Source organism: Tetranychus urticae, chromosome 2 (genome assembly GCF_039701765.1).
Source record: "Tetranychus urticae isolate SD_2017Ah chromosome 2, NJAU_TeUrti_SD_1.0, whole genome shotgun sequence".
In the NCBI taxonomy this organism is placed as follows: Eukaryota; Metazoa; Arthropoda; class Arachnida; order Trombidiformes; family Tetranychidae; genus Tetranychus; species Tetranychus urticae.
In genome coordinates, this window is record NC_142959.1 from 279,839 (window position 1) to 298,961 (window position 19,123).

The 19,123-nt window shown below is 32.4% G+C and overlaps 6 protein-coding genes across 6 annotated transcripts; 1 reads left to right on the top strand and 5 right to left on the bottom strand.

Moving 5' to 3' along the window:
- Position 1: 1 nt before the first annotated feature.
- Polr3E (RNA polymerase III subunit E) lies at positions 2-2,550 on the bottom strand. Its single transcript, XM_015936737.3, has 4 exons — positions 2,205-2,550; positions 959-2,119; positions 555-661; positions 2-458 (listed from the first exon to the last, which is right to left on the bottom strand). The coding sequence occupies exons 1-4, from the start codon at positions 2,259-2,261 to the stop codon at positions 326-328; spliced, it is 1,458 nt and encodes a 485-aa protein (XP_015792223.1). The 5' UTR covers positions 2,262-2,550; the 3' UTR covers positions 2-325.
- A 431-nt stretch (positions 2,551-2,981) lies between these two features.
- Dlic (dynein light intermediate chain) lies at positions 2,982-4,773 on the bottom strand. Its single transcript, XM_015936677.3, has 3 exons — positions 3,938-4,773; positions 3,424-3,857; positions 2,982-3,342 (listed from the first exon to the last, which is right to left on the bottom strand). Exons 1-3 carry the CDS (start codon positions 4,665-4,667, stop codon positions 3,169-3,171), a joined length of 1,338 nt encoding a protein of 445 aa, XP_015792163.1. The 5' UTR covers positions 4,668-4,773; the 3' UTR covers positions 2,982-3,168.
- Positions 4,774-5,109: 336 nt separating this feature from the next.
- On the top strand, positions 5,110-7,074 carry Pus1 (Pseudouridine synthase 1). The gene is made up of 3 exons (XM_015936676.3): positions 5,110-5,532; positions 5,608-6,634; positions 6,713-7,074. The coding sequence occupies exons 1-3, from the start codon at positions 5,159-5,161 to the stop codon at positions 6,743-6,745; spliced, it is 1,434 nt and encodes a 477-aa protein (XP_015792162.1). The 5' UTR covers positions 5,110-5,158; the 3' UTR covers positions 6,746-7,074.
- A 335-nt stretch (positions 7,075-7,409) lies between these two features.
- Positions 7,410-10,276, bottom strand: LOC107368790 (piwi-like protein 1). Its single transcript, XM_015936678.3, has 4 exons — positions 8,507-10,276; positions 8,251-8,425; positions 7,731-8,164; positions 7,410-7,653 (listed from the first exon to the last, which is right to left on the bottom strand). The coding sequence occupies exons 1-4, from the start codon at positions 10,163-10,165 to the stop codon at positions 7,537-7,539; spliced, it is 2,385 nt and encodes a 794-aa protein (XP_015792164.1). The 5' UTR covers positions 10,166-10,276; the 3' UTR covers positions 7,410-7,536.
- A 4,422-nt stretch (positions 10,277-14,698) lies between these two features.
- Positions 14,699-15,858, bottom strand: LOC107368818 (splicing regulator SDE2). The gene is made up of 2 exons (XM_015936703.3): positions 15,663-15,858; positions 14,699-15,566 (listed from the first exon to the last, which is right to left on the bottom strand). Exons 1-2 carry the CDS (start codon positions 15,768-15,770, stop codon positions 14,835-14,837), a joined length of 840 nt encoding a protein of 279 aa, XP_015792189.1. The 5' UTR covers positions 15,771-15,858; the 3' UTR covers positions 14,699-14,834.
- Positions 15,859-16,135: 277 nt separating this feature from the next.
- On the bottom strand, positions 16,136-18,975 carry LOC107368817 (guanine nucleotide-binding protein subunit alpha-12). Its single transcript, XM_089267865.1, has 2 exons — positions 18,581-18,975; positions 16,136-18,198 (listed from the first exon to the last, which is right to left on the bottom strand). The coding sequence occupies exon 2, from the start codon at positions 18,109-18,111 to the stop codon at positions 16,708-16,710; it is 1,404 nt and encodes a 467-aa protein (XP_089123991.1). The 5' UTR covers positions 18,112-18,198; positions 18,581-18,975; the 3' UTR covers positions 16,136-16,707.
- Positions 18,976-19,123: the final 148 nt, after the last annotated feature.

Consider the following 19,123-nt stretch of genomic DNA (forward strand, 5'->3'; position numbering starts at 1 on the left):
AAAATAAAAATGATTTATAGCGGCTTTTACCCAATAATCAGTTTAATATATCGATTCACCTAATTGTATTGAAATCAGTTCACTTAATTCATTTACCTTAGAAGATATTTGTCAATATTTGACAAGTTTCAAGGTATACAAGTTCAATTTGAAGACAAAATGTGAAGCATAATGTTATACAGGACGTCGAAGTAATGAAAAGAATAAAGGAATTTATACATAAATTTATCTTATAAGTATAAACAAATGCATGAAAATAATCCAGCTTTTGATACACAAACATTAAATCCACATTATTATAAATGTAAGATTCAAACCAAAATAACTAGCTTGAAGATGTCGATGAAGAACTTTTTCTATGTTTCCGTGGTTTAATTTTTTGCGCTGAGTATGCTTTGCTAACTTGCACAATTCTAGCCTCCCAAAATAAATTTTCACGATGAACGACTTCAGGATATCTAATAAATTGAGTAAACAGAAAAGAAAAAAGAAAAAATTAAACAAATTGACAAGATTAGAATATAAACAATTTGAGTTTCCCAATGTATGCATACTTTTCAATAAAGTCATTGTCTGTAGGAAGCATGAAGTACCAGCGTTTGTCGGATCCACTAAATCTAGCTGTCTCTTTCAGAATATTGAGAATTTCCTCCGGAGGTATCTTGAAAAGAGACAAAAGAAAAAAGGAGTTAATTCACAGCAAATTAATTTGACATTGAACAAAGTTTATGTCGAAATGAAACACTGTTTAAACTTGTTTACTTAATGAAAGATTTAATACTAATACTCGAAATTATTGTGTGAATTCACATTCACATTTGATTGTAAAAAAAATAATTTGTTGATGATAGGTCAATGATATTTAATCTGTTGAGTGTTTCAGTTCGCCTAACTGAGGATTTTTGTAGACATTTTAGAGTCGAAAGATTTCCTAATGAAATAAAAGCATGTGTTGTACCTTTGTTTTCTCAATTATTTCTGGCCTGCTAACAGAGTTTCCTTGAGAGAAAGACCACAAAATGAAATCTCTAGCTCGACAGAGCAATTCTTTAGGGATGCCAGTGAGGGGACTGGTTGTTGAAGCACCATTCTCTTGTGGGTAGAGGAATTCACTTTTTATTACCCAATTTCCTTGAACCGTCACTGCATATTTTTGAATGTTTCGAATCAATAAAGCCTGATCACTTACATCAGATAGCAGATTTTTAAGATCAGTAAAGGAAACAACTTTAGCACTCATCATGATTCTATGAATTTTGTTACTTAAAGTTATATTCTTCTGCTTGGTTAATGACGATAAACAAGATGTGCTTGAATTTGAAGTATTTGTCAATGGCTTTAGGAATTCTTCAATACACGATATCGAATTTTCCTGCATATTTGAGCTCTGAGCTTCCTGATCGCCAGCCATCAAAACGTCAGGACCATTAAAGTCATTAAGAAATTCATCTGATGCTTGGTGAAAAAATAAATTTTGTTTCTCAATCATGGCAGTTGTTGAATCCCGAAGGCTTACATTTATATCAGTCCATGGTTCATTGGCAATTTTTTGTTTGATAAATGAAAACGAAGCCTCTCTTGCTTTTTTTGCTTTCTCTTCGTCTGGCTTCTCAAATCTGAGGAGAACTTTTTTAGCATGTTCTTCTTTCTTTTCCTCTCCTTCACCACTCGAATCGATTCCTCCTTTAGCCGATCCTGGAGTTTCTTTTCTATCTTTCTTTTCTTTATGATCAAAATAATCAAAACTTGGCGTAAATTGTATCACAGAGTTTATTGGCGTTAAATGTATCTCGTCTGAGTCATGCTTTAAAACACCAACAGCATATTGCAAGTTAGCAGGTTTGGCCTCGTTTGATTTAAGAATTAGCTTATCCATATAATTATTTGAAAAAAAAGGTTCATCACCTTGCTCTGTAATATAAGCAATATCTTTACTTTTATCTTTATCAAAATTGCGACTTTTATCGTCAATCTTTACATTCATCATAAATCTCTTGCTTTCTAGTTTTACTTTAACACCGAGAAGATTAGTTTTGTCAGTGGCTAGAGGATCAAATCCAGGTGGAAAGTTGAAGACATGTAATTTAGGATACAGGTTGGAGCAAAGATAAACATCCATCTTGAAAGATTCCGAATGAAAATTGAAAAACAAAAAGAGTAAAGGTTAATAAACTAGCAAAAATAACTCATTTAATAAAACTTACCTCTTTAATCACACGATCCTTTACTGGCCTCTTTCTTTTTTCATTTTTACTCTCCATCTTGCGTATAATTAAATAAATAGTACAGTATAAATGAAGATGAACCAGATGAGAAAACAAAATTATAAAATGGCAGACTCTTACTAAACAGTTTATAGTAAGAACTGAATACTATACACTTTAATATAAAGAGAAGATAAATTTAATCTATAAATTCTCAAACCATGGTTAAATCTGTATTGTATTTAAACACTCACTCAAAATAATATTATTCAAAAATAAAATTAACAAAAGAGTAATAGAGTTTAAACTAAAAAAACATGCACATTTAAAGAGTTAAATCTTGCAAGATTTTGTTGTCATTGCAAAGTTTGAAAAGGAAATGAAACATATGATCAATGGCGCCAGAATCAAGATGAATTCAAAAGCTTTAATAAAACTTTAAAAAATTGTTAAACTTTTATGGTTATTTTTGTTTTAATCAATTGAATTTAATATATTTCATAAATAGCCAATGTCTAAAAATCTATTTAATAGTGATTTATTAATTTGATAGTTCATTTATTATTTACGAAGGTTGGATAACTTACTATGTTATACATTATTGAGTTTCTTAAACTGAGTATTCATCAAATTATTCGATTCAAAACATTTCGACAGTGAGAAGACTTGTAAATTTTAATCGTAAACCAATCATATTATTCTATACCTATCTCGCCACACACAAATGATTTAGTTTTGTAAAAATAAAATGCTAACTTTTGAATAAAATGAATTCGATTTACCACAATTTTTGTTTATTTTTTGTATGAATATCATTTTACTAGATCACTTTTCGGTGTTAAGTGCTAATAAAAATTAATGATTAAAATTTGCTTTTGCACAATTCATTCAATATCATTATATTTAAATAGATTCGATATTTATAAATAGATAATGTGAAAACTGTTATCTTTTCGATTAGTGATTACTCTGGTTTAGGTTGTTTTTCCGACAGTGTAGGAGTCATGGGCGTTTGTGGACTCGCTGTGAGGCTTGATGGAGAGTTTGTCATTCCTGTTCCAGATCGTCGATTCAGTAAACTGTTGAAGAAACTTTGCAAAACTCCCTCTCCTCCTGGACTAATCTTAGATCCATCAAGCTATGAATGAACAAAAAAATCAAAATTGTTGAAAGATATTAAATTCGGCTTACAGTAACATAAGATGTTTAAACATCTTACCTGAACTCCGGGTAGAGGTGATGCTCCAGCCATTCTTCTTTCTCCTGGCTTAGGCATCATTGGTGTTCTAAGGGATGGTGGTGTCGATGTTATTGCAGTTGGTACATTTTGCGTAAGCTGAGCTTGCATTTTTAGTAAAAACGATTGGTCATCTTCAGCAGTTAATTCAATATCTTTTTGGAGTGTCTGTCGAGTTTCTGGTTTTATAATGACATCATTGTAATTATCATCTGGCATACATGATTGAATATTTTCGTAGAGTATGGCTATTTTTTTCTCATTGTCCCATCCTGATGGAATAAAAACAGCATCTTTTTCAACAACCAAGGCTGGAGTTTTAAAGGGTAGGCCATAAATTCGATGAACAAGATATTTGTAGAGTAAATCACAATTTTTGTTGATTTTAGCAGAAACATAAAATAATGATGCACCATCTGAAATAAGATGTAACGATAAGTTAAATGTATAGTTTAACAAATATAATGAAGTCTATGATGTGCTACGAGCTACTTACATGTGAGACAGAATTTACGAACAGCTTGCTGAATAAAATCAAAATGTTCCTCTTTATAGTCATACTCTTTCTCTAAAACAGACATGTAATCTGTCTTGGTTATAACAACTATAACATCAAGGCCTAAGTTATTAGTCAGAACATTATCACCAAGAATTTCTTCTCCTAATCCACTTGCACTCAGTGTTGATTGGTCCATTTTTTCATTTATCGATTCACTTCGAGACTTAGGTGCAGATACTAATCCTTCAATTTCGTCACCGGGAGAAATGTATTCCAAATATCTTCTCACAATTGATCGCTTATATTCAGCAAGTTTTTCAGGTTTCATGTTCAATCTTTCGATGTGCCCTTCAAACACATTGGCCCATTTTTCAAGAGAATCAAGAATATTCCATGGTTCAGACATGGATGCAACCAATACTAATGTAGTATGAGGAAAATTTTCTTCATTCACAGGGAATCGTAGCAGGTTTGTGTGATAAAGATCACCGTCAAGAACCCACACACTTAGTCTGGTTTGTTCATCTCGATACTCATCACGAACCAATAAATGATGATATTCTAATCCTGAACCTTTCTTAGGGTCATCATTTCCTTGAATTTTGGCAATCAGAGAAGTCTTGCCAGTTTCATTATCACCAAGTACCAAAACAGCTTTGTTGGATGGTAACTTGTTTGATGTTGGTGCACTACCACCATTGTGAAGAATTGAAAGAACCAAATCCATGGCCACAAATCACTAATTCTAGATAAATACAAACGATTAACTAAACAAGACCATTGAGCTTTCAAAACAATACTTTATGTCATAAGTATTTGATAAACTTAATCAAGAAGATTTTCAGAATCCAGGTGATAGGCTATATGATCATATGATTTTTGGCGCGTGAATCAAGATTAGTAACAAAATTGAACATTTGTTTTACTTTAGCATTTCTGGCAGTTAATGAATGTTTGAATGAACCATCTTATTTAATTTTCTGATCTTTGATTAGACATTTAAAATGAAATATGAATTTTAAGTACTTAACATGCTTAGAGAAGCTCAATTATTTATTGAATTTAACTTTAATCTGCGGTTTCCATTGTTAGTCACTAGATGTCAGATTAAAGAGATAAAAACACGCGAGTTGCATGTCTTGAATTAACAGCTGGTGACTAATTGTTACTTCAATAAACTTTATACATTTTATCAATTGAAAATTCAAATTGAAATCGATGAAATTCAATTTTAGAAGTTCATTAGCTGTAGTATGTGATTTTAATCTTCCTGTCAACACAAAAATTTGGAATCTTTTGTCCTCCGGGACAACTTCTAAGTCCAGTTTCAAGGGCTATAATTGTTTTAGATTTTACAATCAAGTGTTCAAACAAAATTATTCATCGTATCAAACTAGTATGGAGGAAGCCAGTGATACTCTTCGAGTAAACACGGATGTCAAGAGAAAACTAGAAGATGAAAATAATCAGTCAGTGGAAGAAAAAAAGACCAAAACTGAAATTTCCTCAACTCCTGATGCCGTGAAAATTAAACCCAAAAAATTTGCAATTCTTCTCAGTTATTGTGGTGTCAATTATTATGGTCTTCAAAGGTTTGTTTATTTATTTTATCGCCTTTTCATCATTCTTTTCTAATTAAGTAATTTTTTGTCTCTCCAAATTTATAGAAATGCTCAAGTTAAAACTATTGAAGGCGATTTGTTTGACGCCTTTTTAAAGTTAAATTTAATCAAACAAGAACATTATGATCGACCACAAGAATTTTTCTTCCAAAGAGCGGCCAGAACCGATAAAGGAGTTTCAGCAATTAAACAAATTTTATCTTGTCGTATGCCAGAATGGTTTCCAGAAAAGATTACAGAAATAAATTCTCTTTTACCTCCACAAATTCGAGTTATAGCTGTAAAAAAAACAACCCGACATTTTGATTGCAAAAATTATTGCGATGGACGAACTTATGCATATATGATGCCTTCATTTGCCTTAGCACCACCAGATGAAACAGTTAATCTCAGTTATCGAGTTAAACCTGATTATATAGATCGCTTTAACCAAATTCTTGGCAAATACGTAGGAACTCACAATTTTTTTAACTTTACATCTCAAAAAAATTCTGTTGATCCAAGTGCTATGAGGTACATTATCAAAATGGAATGTGGTCAACCATTCATCCGAAAAGATCTTGAATTCGTCATGATTCGAGTAAGGGGACAAAGTTTCATGATGCATCAAATTCGTAAAATGATCGGACTTGCCATTGGTATAATGCGTGGGTATGCAACGGAAGAAGTAATTTCTAAAGCTTTTAAGTTAGAGCGATTGGATATACCTAAAGCGCCCGGACTAGGATTAATGTTGGAAGAAGTTCACTATGATAAATATAATAAGAGATACAGCGGTGATGGAATCCACGAAGCACTTACTTGGGATGAATATAATGATGTTATTCAATCATTTGTTGAAGAATTCATACATCCAGTAATAATTGATTCTGAAATAAATGAATTAAGTATGATGAAATGGTTACAACTACTTCCAGTTCACACCTTCACAGTTAGAGAACCCGGTGCTCCTGCTCCAATAGAAAATGATTTTTTACTTGATACAAACGACCCTAAGATCGAAGCAACGTATACAGCTGCAGCAATTAAAGCGGGCGTGCTGGATAAAAAAGGAAACACTGGCCAGTTAAAAGTAAGTTTAATCTATCATCTAAATATTGAATAAGATGTTTGACTGTAATAAAATTTTTTGCATTATCAATCATTTTAGGAAACCAATGACACCAAAGAAGTGGATGGCTAATTTAGTGCTTGCAGCAGAAATATCGCATTTTATCATCTCATTAAACCGATATATTCTTTGTTTGAAAACTTGATAAAATTTTAAGAACATTCATTTTCAAAGTTTCGGAAACAGAAATTTATGTTGAGGAACATGCTGTGGAACAAAACATCTGAAATGTAAATTATTCTATCAAGTTTTAATTTGTTAATTTATTTTTCTTGTATGCTGACGATAACGTTGAAATTTCAACTCACATCAAAGTTTCTAATTCAGAAAGAAGGAAGACTCAATGTCATAATGAGAAAAACAATAATAAAAACGAAATAATGTAACTGTGTAACATTGAATAGTTTGTTTTTCAAGTTAATTTAAGGGTAATTTTTATAAGATTTAAGAATGTAGTAAATAGAGGGTCTGTTATGCAAATTTATTAACTCGATGATTTGACCCGATGATTAGACCTTCTTCGGACAATATTTAATAAATATATAAGTATAATTACAGTCAATTAATTCTTTTTCATGAAATGACTTATTTTTCGAGAGTCGAGTTTTTTTGATTGATTAATAGTGACCAGTCCAACATTTCTTTATGCTCTTTGCAATTACAATCACCGAAAGAGCATCATCGATCAGTAATTCTGCTCTCCTGATAGATTTTATCGAAATCGGAACAATACTAATTCATCTTTGAAAACTTTTAATTCAAATTAATTTATTATTACAATAAGATCTTCAAAGCAAATGAACAAAAGGTGAAATATAATACGAAAAGACAAACATATGGATTAGAGTTTTCTTAGTGATTGATTATAAAAAGTAGAGTTGGTTTGCTAAAGCGTGATTAGGCTCCTGATGGATGCAATTACCAATCAAAAAGGCCAATTTATATGCATAATGACATGGCGCTGGAACAGAAATTGTACCCTATTCAAAAGAAATATTGAATGAAGAAATTAGAAAAGGTTAAATAGGAAAAGGAATGAAATTTTGAATCAACTTACAGTCCAATTATAATAAAGATGACATAATTTGTAGGCCAGTAATTGATGATGGATCGGTTTCCATCGAGTGGTATCCTTTATAATGTTATACATGGTTGGATTGACGGTTCCAAATCGAACTGATTGACTGATTAGATAAAAATCGTATCTCTCCTTTCGTGTTACAACTGAATCGATGACAGTACCGGCGGTAGGATTCTTTACAGGATCTCTTGGACCTGGTCTCAAGAAGAATCTTGCGTTAACTCGCTTATTAACAATTGTAAATGCAATTCCAGCTTCTTTGAGGTCTTCATGTTCACCAAGAAGGTCTAATATTTGCTTAAGTTCAGTTTTATAAATAAAGCCAATTTGTCCCTCTGAAACCCCATCACGATAGATAATTATACGCTCGGGAAAACGGCCGTTTTCTCGATTCCAAGCTTTCAGTCCACCTTGAAAAGCCAGGGAAAAAAAGTTAGTATTAAAAATATCAAAATAATAAATTAGGAAAAAATTATTATAAATAAAGCAAACTTACTTTTGAAATTGGCTGTAAAATTAGAAGACATTTCTTCGAATGTTTTATGATAAGAAACTTGTGAAAACCATGAAGTTGATCTTGCGTTTGTGCTACAAACAAAAGCTCCAACGGTTCGGCCTTTTTTAGAGGTGTCTTTACAAGTATTATAACCAACAAACATTGTATTTTGAGCCTAGTTAAAATGAAAGAAAAACATCAAACCGGTCACTTAAGGTCTGTAATTTGATAGAAAAAAGCGAAAATATTTACTTACCGGAATATGGACTGTCCATGCTTGAGCACCCATTTTGATGGACATTTGAAGCACAAGTTTAGTAGCAATTGTAAGTTGCTTTTTATTCAAGACTCTGAGGGTTAAAACTTGAGATGGACAGGGTTGTTCGCAGCAAAAATAATGCTTGATAGCACTGTATCGATCTTTATTGTTGTTAGGCACAACAACATGAACCATTTTAGCTCCACTTGGAATTTTGCGGAAATTCTCAATATAAGTTGATGTTCGATCATTTTCTAACCAAAAAAATTTAGGAGGACCAATTTTGATTCCTAGTGGTCTTGCAACGTTCACCAAGGAATCAAGATACTGTTCAATCGTTCCCTTTTCACGCATAGGCGCAACAATCACCCAATATTCCAAGGCAACAGGTGCTATCAGCCGTTGTGACCTAATAGATGAATCAAAAGATCCAGATTGTTGTTGATATGGAATTCCATTGGTTTCATCGGCCATGAAAATTTGTTCAGGAGGCAGAACTCTGCCAGTTATTTCAGCTGGGCGAGGATCTAATGCTATACCCCATCGCTCCATTTCAGATTTAACCTGGTCGTTTGACATTATTTTAGCAATATTTTTTTGCATCTCTTGCAGTCTTCGAACTGGGTCTAGGCGAACATGTCGATCCAATTCACGTCGAAATGACATGTCATTCTTCATGGCCTCAGTGATACCAGTTAATACACACAGTTCAGGTATCAGGACAATATCTTGTTCAATCCCTCCACGTCGTTGTCTATCAGTTGGTTTAACCAAAAGGAGAGGCTGATTATCGTCCTTTACATCAATTTTATATTGATCTTTATAATAATCTTTCAAAGAGATTGATGTTCCTTGTTTATCGAAGCGATAGGTGACTGGATTTCTTTGGAAAATAACGTCATCAATCTGATAAGTCTTTTTATTGTAATGAGACATAACAATTGAGCCACTTAATTCACTACGAGAATTGTTTTGGAAGTTTTGTCTGTCTTGTTGCCAAAGCCGCTTTAATATGTCAAGGGCTGAATCTTTTCTTATAATTTTATGACAGCAACTGACAACCGCCATTATACCTCCATCATGTTCATTGATAGCAGTCAATATACCAGGCCAGACTTCAACTCGATAATCAGGAATACTCTTTTTCTCTGAAGCATTATAGAAATCTGAGCCTATTTGAGTCATTCCAATATGTCTAAGATTACGTCTCATTTGTGTATTGTAAAGACGCATCATCTCTGGATGTCCCCATGAAATCGGTCCAGTGTATTTAATAGTTATTTCAATATTCTGGTTAGTGTGTTGAGTTGTGGCGAAGAGAGTCAATGGCTCTGGAATTTCTTTTAATGCTTTTAAATCAGCTCCACCATCGAAAATATAAGTACTATCAAAGACATCACGATGAGAAAAAAGAAGACCTCTCCTGATTTTAGGAGACTCCACAATCGGGTCAAAAGTTACATGATATCCATGGACAATAGTGTCGTTAGGAGTCATCATCGAGAAATAATTTGAGTAAAGACGAACAGCAGTTCCTCCTTGACCAACTTTAGAAACTAAATCTGGTGGAATTGTCCGGATTGGTTCTTGAGCACCAAACTGAGAGGATCTACCTCGACCACGGAAAGAACCACTTGGAGTTTCAGAAGAATCCATCTTCCTATTGTTATTATATTAATAAAACTAACAAAAAAAAACAAGATAGCAAATAGAAATAGTAATTAATAAAATGATGATAATAAGGTTGACTTGCATACAACTGTTATAACTGTCACAATGAAATGATATTTATACTTAGAAGTTCTTTTATTTACATTTGGGTTTTCTTTTTCTTTTTTCAAAAAAAAGCCAAATGACCAGAAAATATTAGCTATTTAACGCTGAAGCCTTCTCTTGTTTAAACTAAAAACTATCAATTTAATAAAAGATTTACCTGCATTACTATTAAGAAAAAGCTAATTTATTATTCTCTGTGTTATGTTTAAAAAAGTTTGCATCATAACAAATTAATTTGACTTAAATTAGACATAAAAGCCAAATTATCCAAAAAGGCAATCTATTTCATTCCTTTAGTTCTTATAATATTATAATCTAGCATTCATTATGATATGATTGATTCTGAAATTTTAACTTGGAAAGACTGTGCGATCGAATTGTAATTAATTGAAAAATTAACGATACATGAGTTAGTACCGATTGGGTACGATTAGAACAGATTTGATAGGTAAGCCAAAGATTTCAATCTACAGCAACATTAACTGTAAGTACTGATGATACTTATTTCAATCTTGAATATCATCTATCACTGTTAGTTTGATTGCTATGTTCATTTGCTTTGAAACATATTGTCATGAAGAAATAATATAATACTGTTGAAAGGCTATGTTTTGATTTAGATTTCACTGAACGAACATTTGAACTAATCTTGGATCTTTCTCTACAAAATATGTTTTGTGGTTGTTACTGAAAAGAAACATTTAACAACACTGTCACGTTAATGCATAAATTGTCACCAATACTGCAAGAAAAATGGGTAAAAATGAATTTCTTTCAAGTTCAGATTCGAATAGCTTGTAGAGACATAAAAACGGAGTCCATTGGTACTATTAAATAATTCATCTGATCGACATTTTCTGAGGAAATTGAGTCCAAAGTTGAAACTTCGATCACCTTTTGTACAATTATGGAAGCAGATTTTTTCATGAGACTTATTTTAATGATCTAACTTTTGATTATCGACAAGACAATGCACTTATTTTAAGAAATAAAGTTTTCTGTTTCTGTAAAACAGATCAAGTCCGATTCTCCGTTAAACATTCCGCATTCTATGGCCATAAGAATTAGATTGCTTAAACTTAGTATTTGTCGATAAAAATTGTTGCTTCGCATCATAAACTAATTACTTTTAACAATTTATTAACGGTTCTCTTGATTTTGGCCATTAGCCTTAAAACTTTGAGCCTCGATATTTCGAGAATGGCATAACCAATAATCATCATTCTTCTGTCAATTTGATTCTTTACTGGTTAATAATTCAATTCAATTTAATTAAATGTAATTAGCGCATTTGGGTCATCGTATTCAGGTTTCAAATGTATGAGCAACAACTTATTCAACTAAACAAACTCATCTTAACCCATTTCTTGTTAAATAAACCAATTTTCTGGTTAAACTTGCAAATGAAAACCAAAAAGTAGCGCCAAAGACACGAGCATTTGAGTTAAAAGATGAGACTTGACGGATTTGTAGGGACATAAAAACTGAAACCAGCGGTACTATTAAATAATTCTTCCGATCAACAGTTTTCGAGGAAATCAAGGCCAAAGTTGAAACTTCGATCGCCTTTTGTCCAACTATGGAAACAGAGTTTTTCTTTAAACTCATTCTACTGAGGTTAATTTCGATGATAAATCAGAAAATGCATTAATTTCGCGAAATATATTTCTCTAATTCTGTACAACAGTTTAAGTTCGATTTTCAGTTAAATCGACAGATTTTTGTGGTCGTAAGAGTTAGAAGGCTAAAACTTGCTATTTATGCATAAAAACTATCGCCACACATCAACAAACTAACAATTTTTTCATTTTATTAATAGTTCTCATGATTTTGGCCATTTACCTAAAAACTTTGAACATCAATATTTCGAAATCGATAGCATCTGAAATCATCTTTTGTTGACCAATCAATAGATTTCATTATGGACTATCACATAAAATGACTTAATATCGAAGAAAATTTGAGCTAGTACATTTAGTTATGAATATTCATAAGCAACCATTTACTTTTATCGATAAAGAATCAAATCTGACAGCATGAGTAACACAGTGCTATAACTTTTTTTCCAGAACCTTGCATCATCTAAATTTCGATATCTTCAGAGCCCATAATAAAATCTAATGTTTGATTAAAGAATGATGATTGTGGGTACTATTATTCTCGAAATATTGATGCTCAAAGTTTTCAGGTCAATGGCCAAAATCAAGGAAACTGTTGGTAACTTGAAAAAAGTGACCACTCATCAACGTGTCCAAACAATTTTTAAGCATAATTAGTAAGTTTTAGCCTTCTAACTTTTATGACCACAAAAATCTGTCGATTTAACTGAAAATCGAACTTATCTATTTTGTCAGAAACAGGACATGTTATTGTTCAAAATAAGTTCATTTTCTGGTTGCCTATCAAAAGTTACCTCACGAAAATAAGTTTCCTAACAAAATCTTGTTCCATAATTGAACAAAAACGAATCGAAGTTTCAGCTTTGACCTCTAATTGATCGAAAACTGTCTATCGGAGAATCATTTTAATAGCACTCATGGACTCAGTTTATGTGCTTCTTCACATCTATAAACTATCAACTCTCAACTCAACGTGATTCTCAAACAGTACTAAAACTTGCATCGAATAAAAGTTTAAAGTTGATTATGCACAGTATAAAGGAAAGATTGCTTATTATACTTAAATTTGCTACAATTTAAGCATTCTCTTGGTGTAAACTCACAATAGCAGTCGGATTTTTGCCGTTAATCGTTTAGGAATCCATTTTAATACAACATTGATTTCGCTCATTCTATCAATAAACTAATAGGTTATTAAACTGGAACGCAATATTTCGAGAATGTGTTATAATTACCATTAATCATCATTCTTTATCCAAACATTATATTTCATTATGGGCTATAACACAATGAATTTGAACAACTAATGCAAATACAATACAGAGCCAAGAACATGGGAATCTTAACAGTCTAATCATTAATAAAGGTTCAGATTCGTATTCTTGATTTTTGGCTTGTATTTAAAAAGACACAAAGACAGCAAAATTGTCACATTCATGCAAAAATTGGCATAAATGGGCAAAAATCGGTGAAAATTACTTTCTTTCAAGTTAAGACTCTGTTTTTTTGTAGAAACTATGTCCATTTATTCGATTTAAAACTATCCCCGATCGACATTTTCTGAGGAAATTGAGTCCAAAGTTGAAACTTCGATCGTCTAATGTACAATTATGGAAGCAGATTTTTTCATGAGACTCATTTTAATGATCTAACTTTTGATTATCGACAAGAAAATGCATTAATTTTGCAAAATAAAGTTTTCTGTTTCTGTAAAACAGATCAAGTCCGATTCTCCGTTAAACATTCCGCATTCTATGGCCATAAGAATTAGATTGCTTAAACTTAGTATTTGTCGATAAAAATTGTTGCTTCGCATCATAAACTAATTACTTTTAACAATTTATTAACGGTTCTCTTGATTTTGGCCATTAGCCTTAAAACTTTGAGCCTCAATATTTCGAGAATAGCATCACCTACAATCACCATTCTTTGACCAAACATTATATTCCTCAGAAAATGTCGATCAGATGAATTATTTAATACAGTAGTCATTAGACTTAAGTTAACAGATTTTCTTGCGTGGACCGGCCAGCCGCGACAGCTTTTAAGGCGCCGTCTACCCCTTGCTACCTAGGTGTTTTACCGACCCATAGGCGCTAGGCTCTATCCAGCTTAGCTGGGAATCCATCAGGAAGGGAGGATGGGATAGTCCAGGGGGCTTAAGCCTGGGTGAGCGACTACTGTATGTTGCCTTAACTTCAGGACTTGGGCGAGATTCGAACGCTAACCCCAAGATGCAGAGAACAACATATGAAGATTAGCAGTCTTATCGCCAACGCTAACCACTAGGCTAACGTTAAGTTAACAAAAGTCGATATTTTTTTCATAGTCGCCATCTAACAAGAAATAAAAGTACCTTTAAGATCGAATTTGATTTTGTCCATTTCTCTATTGTCTAGTTTCTCTGAAAAATAATTATTACCGAGATGGCGACACCTGAAAATTAACTTAAGTGTGGCACTATTTTGTTAACTTAAGTCTAATGACTACTGTAGTACCAATGGACTCCGTTTTTATGTTTCTACAAGCTATCCGAATCTGAGCTTGGAAGGTTTGCGAATTATTACTGATTCTATCTCAAAACTTGGCTAGACTTTGGACTGAAACAAAACCTTGACTAAATATTCTGCAAATATATTAAAACAATTTTTGAAAATTTCAAACCATCATTGCAGTCTTAGAATTGCAAATAAACTAAATTTGATAAGTTGACTGTAAATCTAACTATTGCGACATTCGAGAAAATTGCTATCATATTTCCTGGATGAGTGAGAATATAGAGATTCACAAAAAATTTTGAGATGATAATTTTAATCTATTGAATATTGAATCTTCATTGATGAAATTTTAGTAAATTAGAGAAAAGATTACATGGAAATGAAAGACGAATTTTGAATAAGCAAATATTAACATGACGAAATTTTCAACATTCAAGCATGAATTACAGAAATTTGCTTGTCGTTCATCGATGGAATTATTTGCTCTATATCTGATGATTGTTGGCTATTCTCGCTAGAAGATGAAGGTCCAGGGTTTAACAAAAATTTAGTTGATTTACTAGCATCTTCTTTATCAGAGTCAATTCTCGATCCACTATCTGCACTGTTTTGATCATCATCCAGATCACTTTCGTCTTCACTTAGATCAACACCGAGCCAGAGATCCTTTTTTTGTTTCTTCGTAGATATGCTCTTTGCAAACGGGTCAACTCTTTTCGCAGATGACTGACTGGCAGTAGCATTTTTCAATCCATGTTCCAGTGCTTCATCAATTTCTTGAGGAATAACTTCTTTATTCTTGAAATATTCAGGATCTTCAAACATGATTTTTGGTGTTTGTTTCATCTTTTCGAGCTTTTCTTTCCTTTTCTTCTCCTTTTCTGCTTCTTCGTTCCCTTTTTTAGATACCCATTCTTTAAATCTCTTTTCTGCATTGATATCACGTAATCGACGTCCACTGAGATCGCGACAAGCCTCCTTATTTGTAGTCTTTTCAATTTGAGCGCCAATAGCTCTTAACATAGAACCAAATCCTCCTTTACCACCAAGAAGCAATGGGTGCATTGTAATTGGAACTAAAGATTTACACGGATAAGTACTCATAATTGAATCACTAAGTAATTTCCCATTGAGATATAACTTGAAAGAGTCGATTGGAATACCCTGAGTAAGAAAGAAAATACCAAAATATAACAAGTTAATCCCAGATATGACAATCAAATGAATAAATTGAGAAAATGTTAAAACGCAATATCTTACCTCAATACTTGAAAAACGTTGATATAAATCATCAATATTATCACTATCCTCGTGGTACTCAATTATTTTACTTGAGCCAGAAATACTTTTATATAAAATTTGTATCATTTTGACTTTTTAAATTGTAACAACAAAAAACACAAGAATCAATTGAAATTTGCTAAATGTTTATGTTTACTATTTGTTTTGACACCAAATAAATTTTCAAGCCTCAAGCAAAGAGTAACCTAGAGTTGCTCAGAGAAAACTCAAACTACAAATAAAGCGGTTTTTTCAAATTTCATTGAAATAAACTGTTTATTCAACTGTTATCTCTCAATAATTTCGAGTCAAAATTCAGTTTTTCTTTGTATAAAACATTATGAATATAGGAACTGATTGAATACATTCATGGATAGAAACGTAAATAATTGATATTAATTTGAGAGCAAGTATTCAATCTATTGAGCTGTTAATGAGGAGAATTAAAAGGCTTGTCTAGAAAAAATTATCATATTTATTACCAATAATTGTTAATTATTAATATTTGTTTTAGATTAAATATAGTTCAGAAAAAAAGTGAGCAATAATTCACAGTAAATGAGTTAAACAACTGGATTTACATCAACCGAAGGTAAAAAAGTCTCAACAATTACGTCCAAAGTTGTTAATGATGATTCCATCCAACTTTTTGACGATTTAATCAATTAAAATGGAATGGCTTGAGATATTGGCAATTTTTCAAGTAGAATGAAGATCATTAAAGTTTTATAATTATTGATGAGATCAGTCTTGAAGTAAATACAGCCGTTGGAAGCATCATTGAGATTTCATTGTGTTTCTTTCATTGGCTGTTCAACAAGTAATACAAAATTCAAAGCAATTTGTTTATCATTGACTAGAACAAGTGAAGTTTAAGGTACGATAAACATTATTGTCCAAATTGGTTTAGTTTAAAAAAAGTAGCACCCCAAGTTGTCCAAGTAATTAAGCATTTTTCGTTGGCTCAATTTTCTCCTCAACCCAATCTAGACAAATTATAAAATTACTTTGGCTTGAGATGGCATCAATGCAACATTAAATCAGTTAAGCTTTTTTCTAGAATTGTAGTTCTCACATCTTCAAAAACGTGTGTGATATTTTCTGTGTCAATAGCTGTAGTAAAATGGTGATAAATTGGCCTCTTATTGTCATACATTTTGCTTTTGAACATTCTATACATGTGATTCTGGACCTCTTCGGTTGCAAATGGGTTGCCATCAAAGTCAGGAAAATAATCTGCGTAAGTTCTTAATTCAAGAGATTGTTTTCTTCGACGTAAACGGCGATGCCGACGAGAATGAGTATGAGTTTGAGAGGTAGAACTTGAGGGAACCAAAGAGTGATGCGAATGTGGATGGGTTTGAGAATCGGATGAAATCGATTGAGATTGATGAGATTGAGAATTATCAGAAGTATTACTAAAGGATGAAGATTTGAGTTCAGGTTGAGGTTGAGGTTGAGGTTGAGAGACACAAGCAGCAACAGCCATGTCCTGTGGTGAGTTGCCTCTTGAGCTACCACTTTCATATTCCTGCATAGCGGCTTCTATTAGCTGGAGCTTTTCCTTAAGAAGATCAGTTTTATTGAGAAACAGGATAAAAGATACTTCGGCAAAAGCTTTGTGATTTACAATGGTTTCGAAGATGACTAATGATTCATCAATACGATTAGTGCGGCAATCTTCTAACAAGACTTGATCATATTCACTTGAGGATACCAGGAAAATTATTGAAGTCACACAGCTAAAACATTGAAACCACTTTTGTCTTTGGGATCTTTGGCCACCGACGTCAACAAAACGAAATGGCACTTTATTGATCATAACTCGATACTCGGTAATTGCTCTAGTGGATTTCCGGCAATGAAGTATGTCTTGAGTTGATGGAAGATAATCGATATTGGCCAAATCATCCAAGTTCTCGAAGTAATATCTAACTGAATCTGTTAGTTGAAATTCAGTTCGTCTAGCGAAAGCCTTTTTGATAGATGGTTCAGCCCAAAGTTTCTTAACCAAATGAGCGATTGAGCAAAATAATAAGGGATCATGGCAATAATTATCCGCCACTTGTAAAAATGTCTCAGCACATTCTTCATTACTTTCTTCTGACCATGGGATTTTCAATTTCATTCTTGCATCTATTAACACTTTCATGCCTCTAATAACGTTGAGGTAGATAGAGGCTCGGAATTCTTCTAATTGGGGACGATCGAATTCAAATCCATGGATGATTTTCATCTGCTTGAGAAAAGTTGATTTGCCGCTTTCACCAGCTCCGAGAAGTAGCAACTTAACTTCTCGTCTAAACATTAACTTTTCTTTGGCTATTTGCTCGTCAATTTTATGACTTATTTCTCTATTTTGGATACTTTCATCATCCTCGACGCTTCTGTCGGAGCGGAAACACTGGAAGCCCCACTTGCAAGGCATTATCAAATCAAATTGGACATGGATTTGAAAAAATTAACTAAATATCACAAGAGTAAAAAAATAAGTATAAATAAATGCCTGGACAACCTAGATGGAAATGTAAATTGAAGGATAAAACATTATTAATGGAATCAAAAAATTTTTAAATGTTGGATTTAAAGGTTGTCTGGAGTAAAAAGCTAGAAGGACAAAAACACAAATGAAACTATTGGTTTGAGATAATTAAAATGTAACGAATAACAATGATTTAAGATAACACTTTCTTCAACGCCATCTCTTGTAAGCATTTAAGGCAAGTTATGGTCAGTTTAATCCATTTAAATTTAAATTAATTCACTCTCACTCTTCACTAATTTTCGCTCCACTAATATTCGTTACATTTTAATTGTCTCAAACCAATAATTTCATTTGTGTTTTTGTCCTTCTAGCTTTTTACTCCAGACCCCTTTACATTAATTTAAATTACAACCTTCTAGTGTGATTGGCGATTCAGAGTTGGAAAATGGATGCCCAAATATTAGAGATTGAGTAGTTTGGCACAAATGAATAACAAGTCGAAAAACTTAATATGTTCATGAGAGTAAAATAAAATCAGATGTTGATAAAATGTTGCACAAGAATAACATAACAGTGAGATATAACTTGAAGTTATTTTACTTGAACCAGAAATACTTAAATAAAATATGTAGCATTTTGACTTAGTTAAGTCTAACCCACACGGCAATTAATAATCTTAAATTACAAATTACAAATTCGTTCATTAGTATAACAATGTCGCCTCGATATTGTTCGATCATCATTATCGACTCGACAATGTCGAGCAAAGAGACGAGTTAAACGACTAATGCTAATCAGCGCAACCTCAAACAACAAAGTGAAGCGGTTTTTCCAAATTTCATTAAAATAATTAAATCTCTTAAAATTCAGATCAAGACTAGAATTAATTAATCAATTTTTCTTCAATATTCTGGAAAAATTAATACATTCAAAAATTTTAATTTACAACATCAAA

Excerpts from the sequence above, each read along its gene's own strand:
- Pus1 (XM_015936676.3), top strand. The coding sequence starts at position 5,159 with ATGAAATTCAATTTTAGAAGTTCATTAGCTGTAGTATGTGATTTTAAT. Across the intron at positions 5,533-5,607 it reads AATTATTATGGTCTTCAAAG|AAATGCTCAAGTTAAAACTA; the intron begins GTTTGTTTATTT and ends CCAAATTTATAG. Across the intron at positions 6,635-6,712 it reads GAAACACTGGCCAGTTAAAA|GAAACCAATGACACCAAAGA; the intron begins GTAAGTTTAATC and ends CAATCATTTTAG.
- LOC107368790 (XM_015936678.3), bottom strand. The coding sequence starts at position 10,165 with ATGGATTCTTCTGAAACTCCAAGTGGTTCTTTCCGTGGTCGAGGTAGA. Across the intron at positions 8,426-8,506 it reads CATGGACAGTCCATATTCCG|GCTCAAAATACAATGTTTGT; the intron begins GTAAGTAAATAT and ends CATTTTAACTAG. Across the intron at positions 7,654-7,730 it reads ATCTTTATTATAATTGGACT|GGTACAATTTCTGTTCCAGC; the intron begins GTAAGTTGATTC and ends TCTTTTGAATAG.
- LOC107368818 (XM_015936703.3), bottom strand. The coding sequence starts at position 15,770 with ATGATACAAATTTTATATAAAAGTATTTCTGGCTCAAGTAAAATAATT. Across the intron at positions 15,567-15,662 it reads AACGTTTTTCAAGTATTGAG|GGTATTCCAATCGACTCTTT; the intron begins GTAAGATATTGC and ends TTTCTTACTCAG.
- LOC107368817 (XM_089267865.1), bottom strand. The coding sequence starts at position 18,111 with ATGCCTTGCAAGTGGGGCTTCCAGTGTTTCCGCTCCGACAGAAGCGTC.
- Dlic (XM_015936677.3), bottom strand. The coding sequence starts at position 4,667 with ATGGATTTGGTTCTTTCAATTCTTCACAATGGTGGTAGTGCACCAACA. Across the intron at positions 3,858-3,937 it reads TCGTAAATTCTGTCTCACAT|ATGGTGCATCATTATTTTAT; the intron begins GTAAGTAGCTCG and ends ATCTTATTTCAG. Across the intron at positions 3,343-3,423 it reads CACCTCTACCCGGAGTTCAG|CTTGATGGATCTAAGATTAG; the intron begins GTAAGATGTTTA and ends GTTCATTCATAG.
- Polr3E (XM_015936737.3), bottom strand. The coding sequence starts at position 2,261 with ATGGAGAGTAAAAATGAAAAAAGAAAGAGGCCAGTAAAGGATCGTGTG. Across the intron at positions 662-958 it reads AAATAATTGAGAAAACAAAG|ATACCTCCGGAGGAAATTCT; the intron begins GTACAACACATG and ends TCTCTTTTCAAG. Across the intron at positions 459-554 it reads GACAATGACTTTATTGAAAA|ATATCCTGAAGTCGTTCATC; the intron begins GTATGCATACAT and ends TCAATTTATTAG.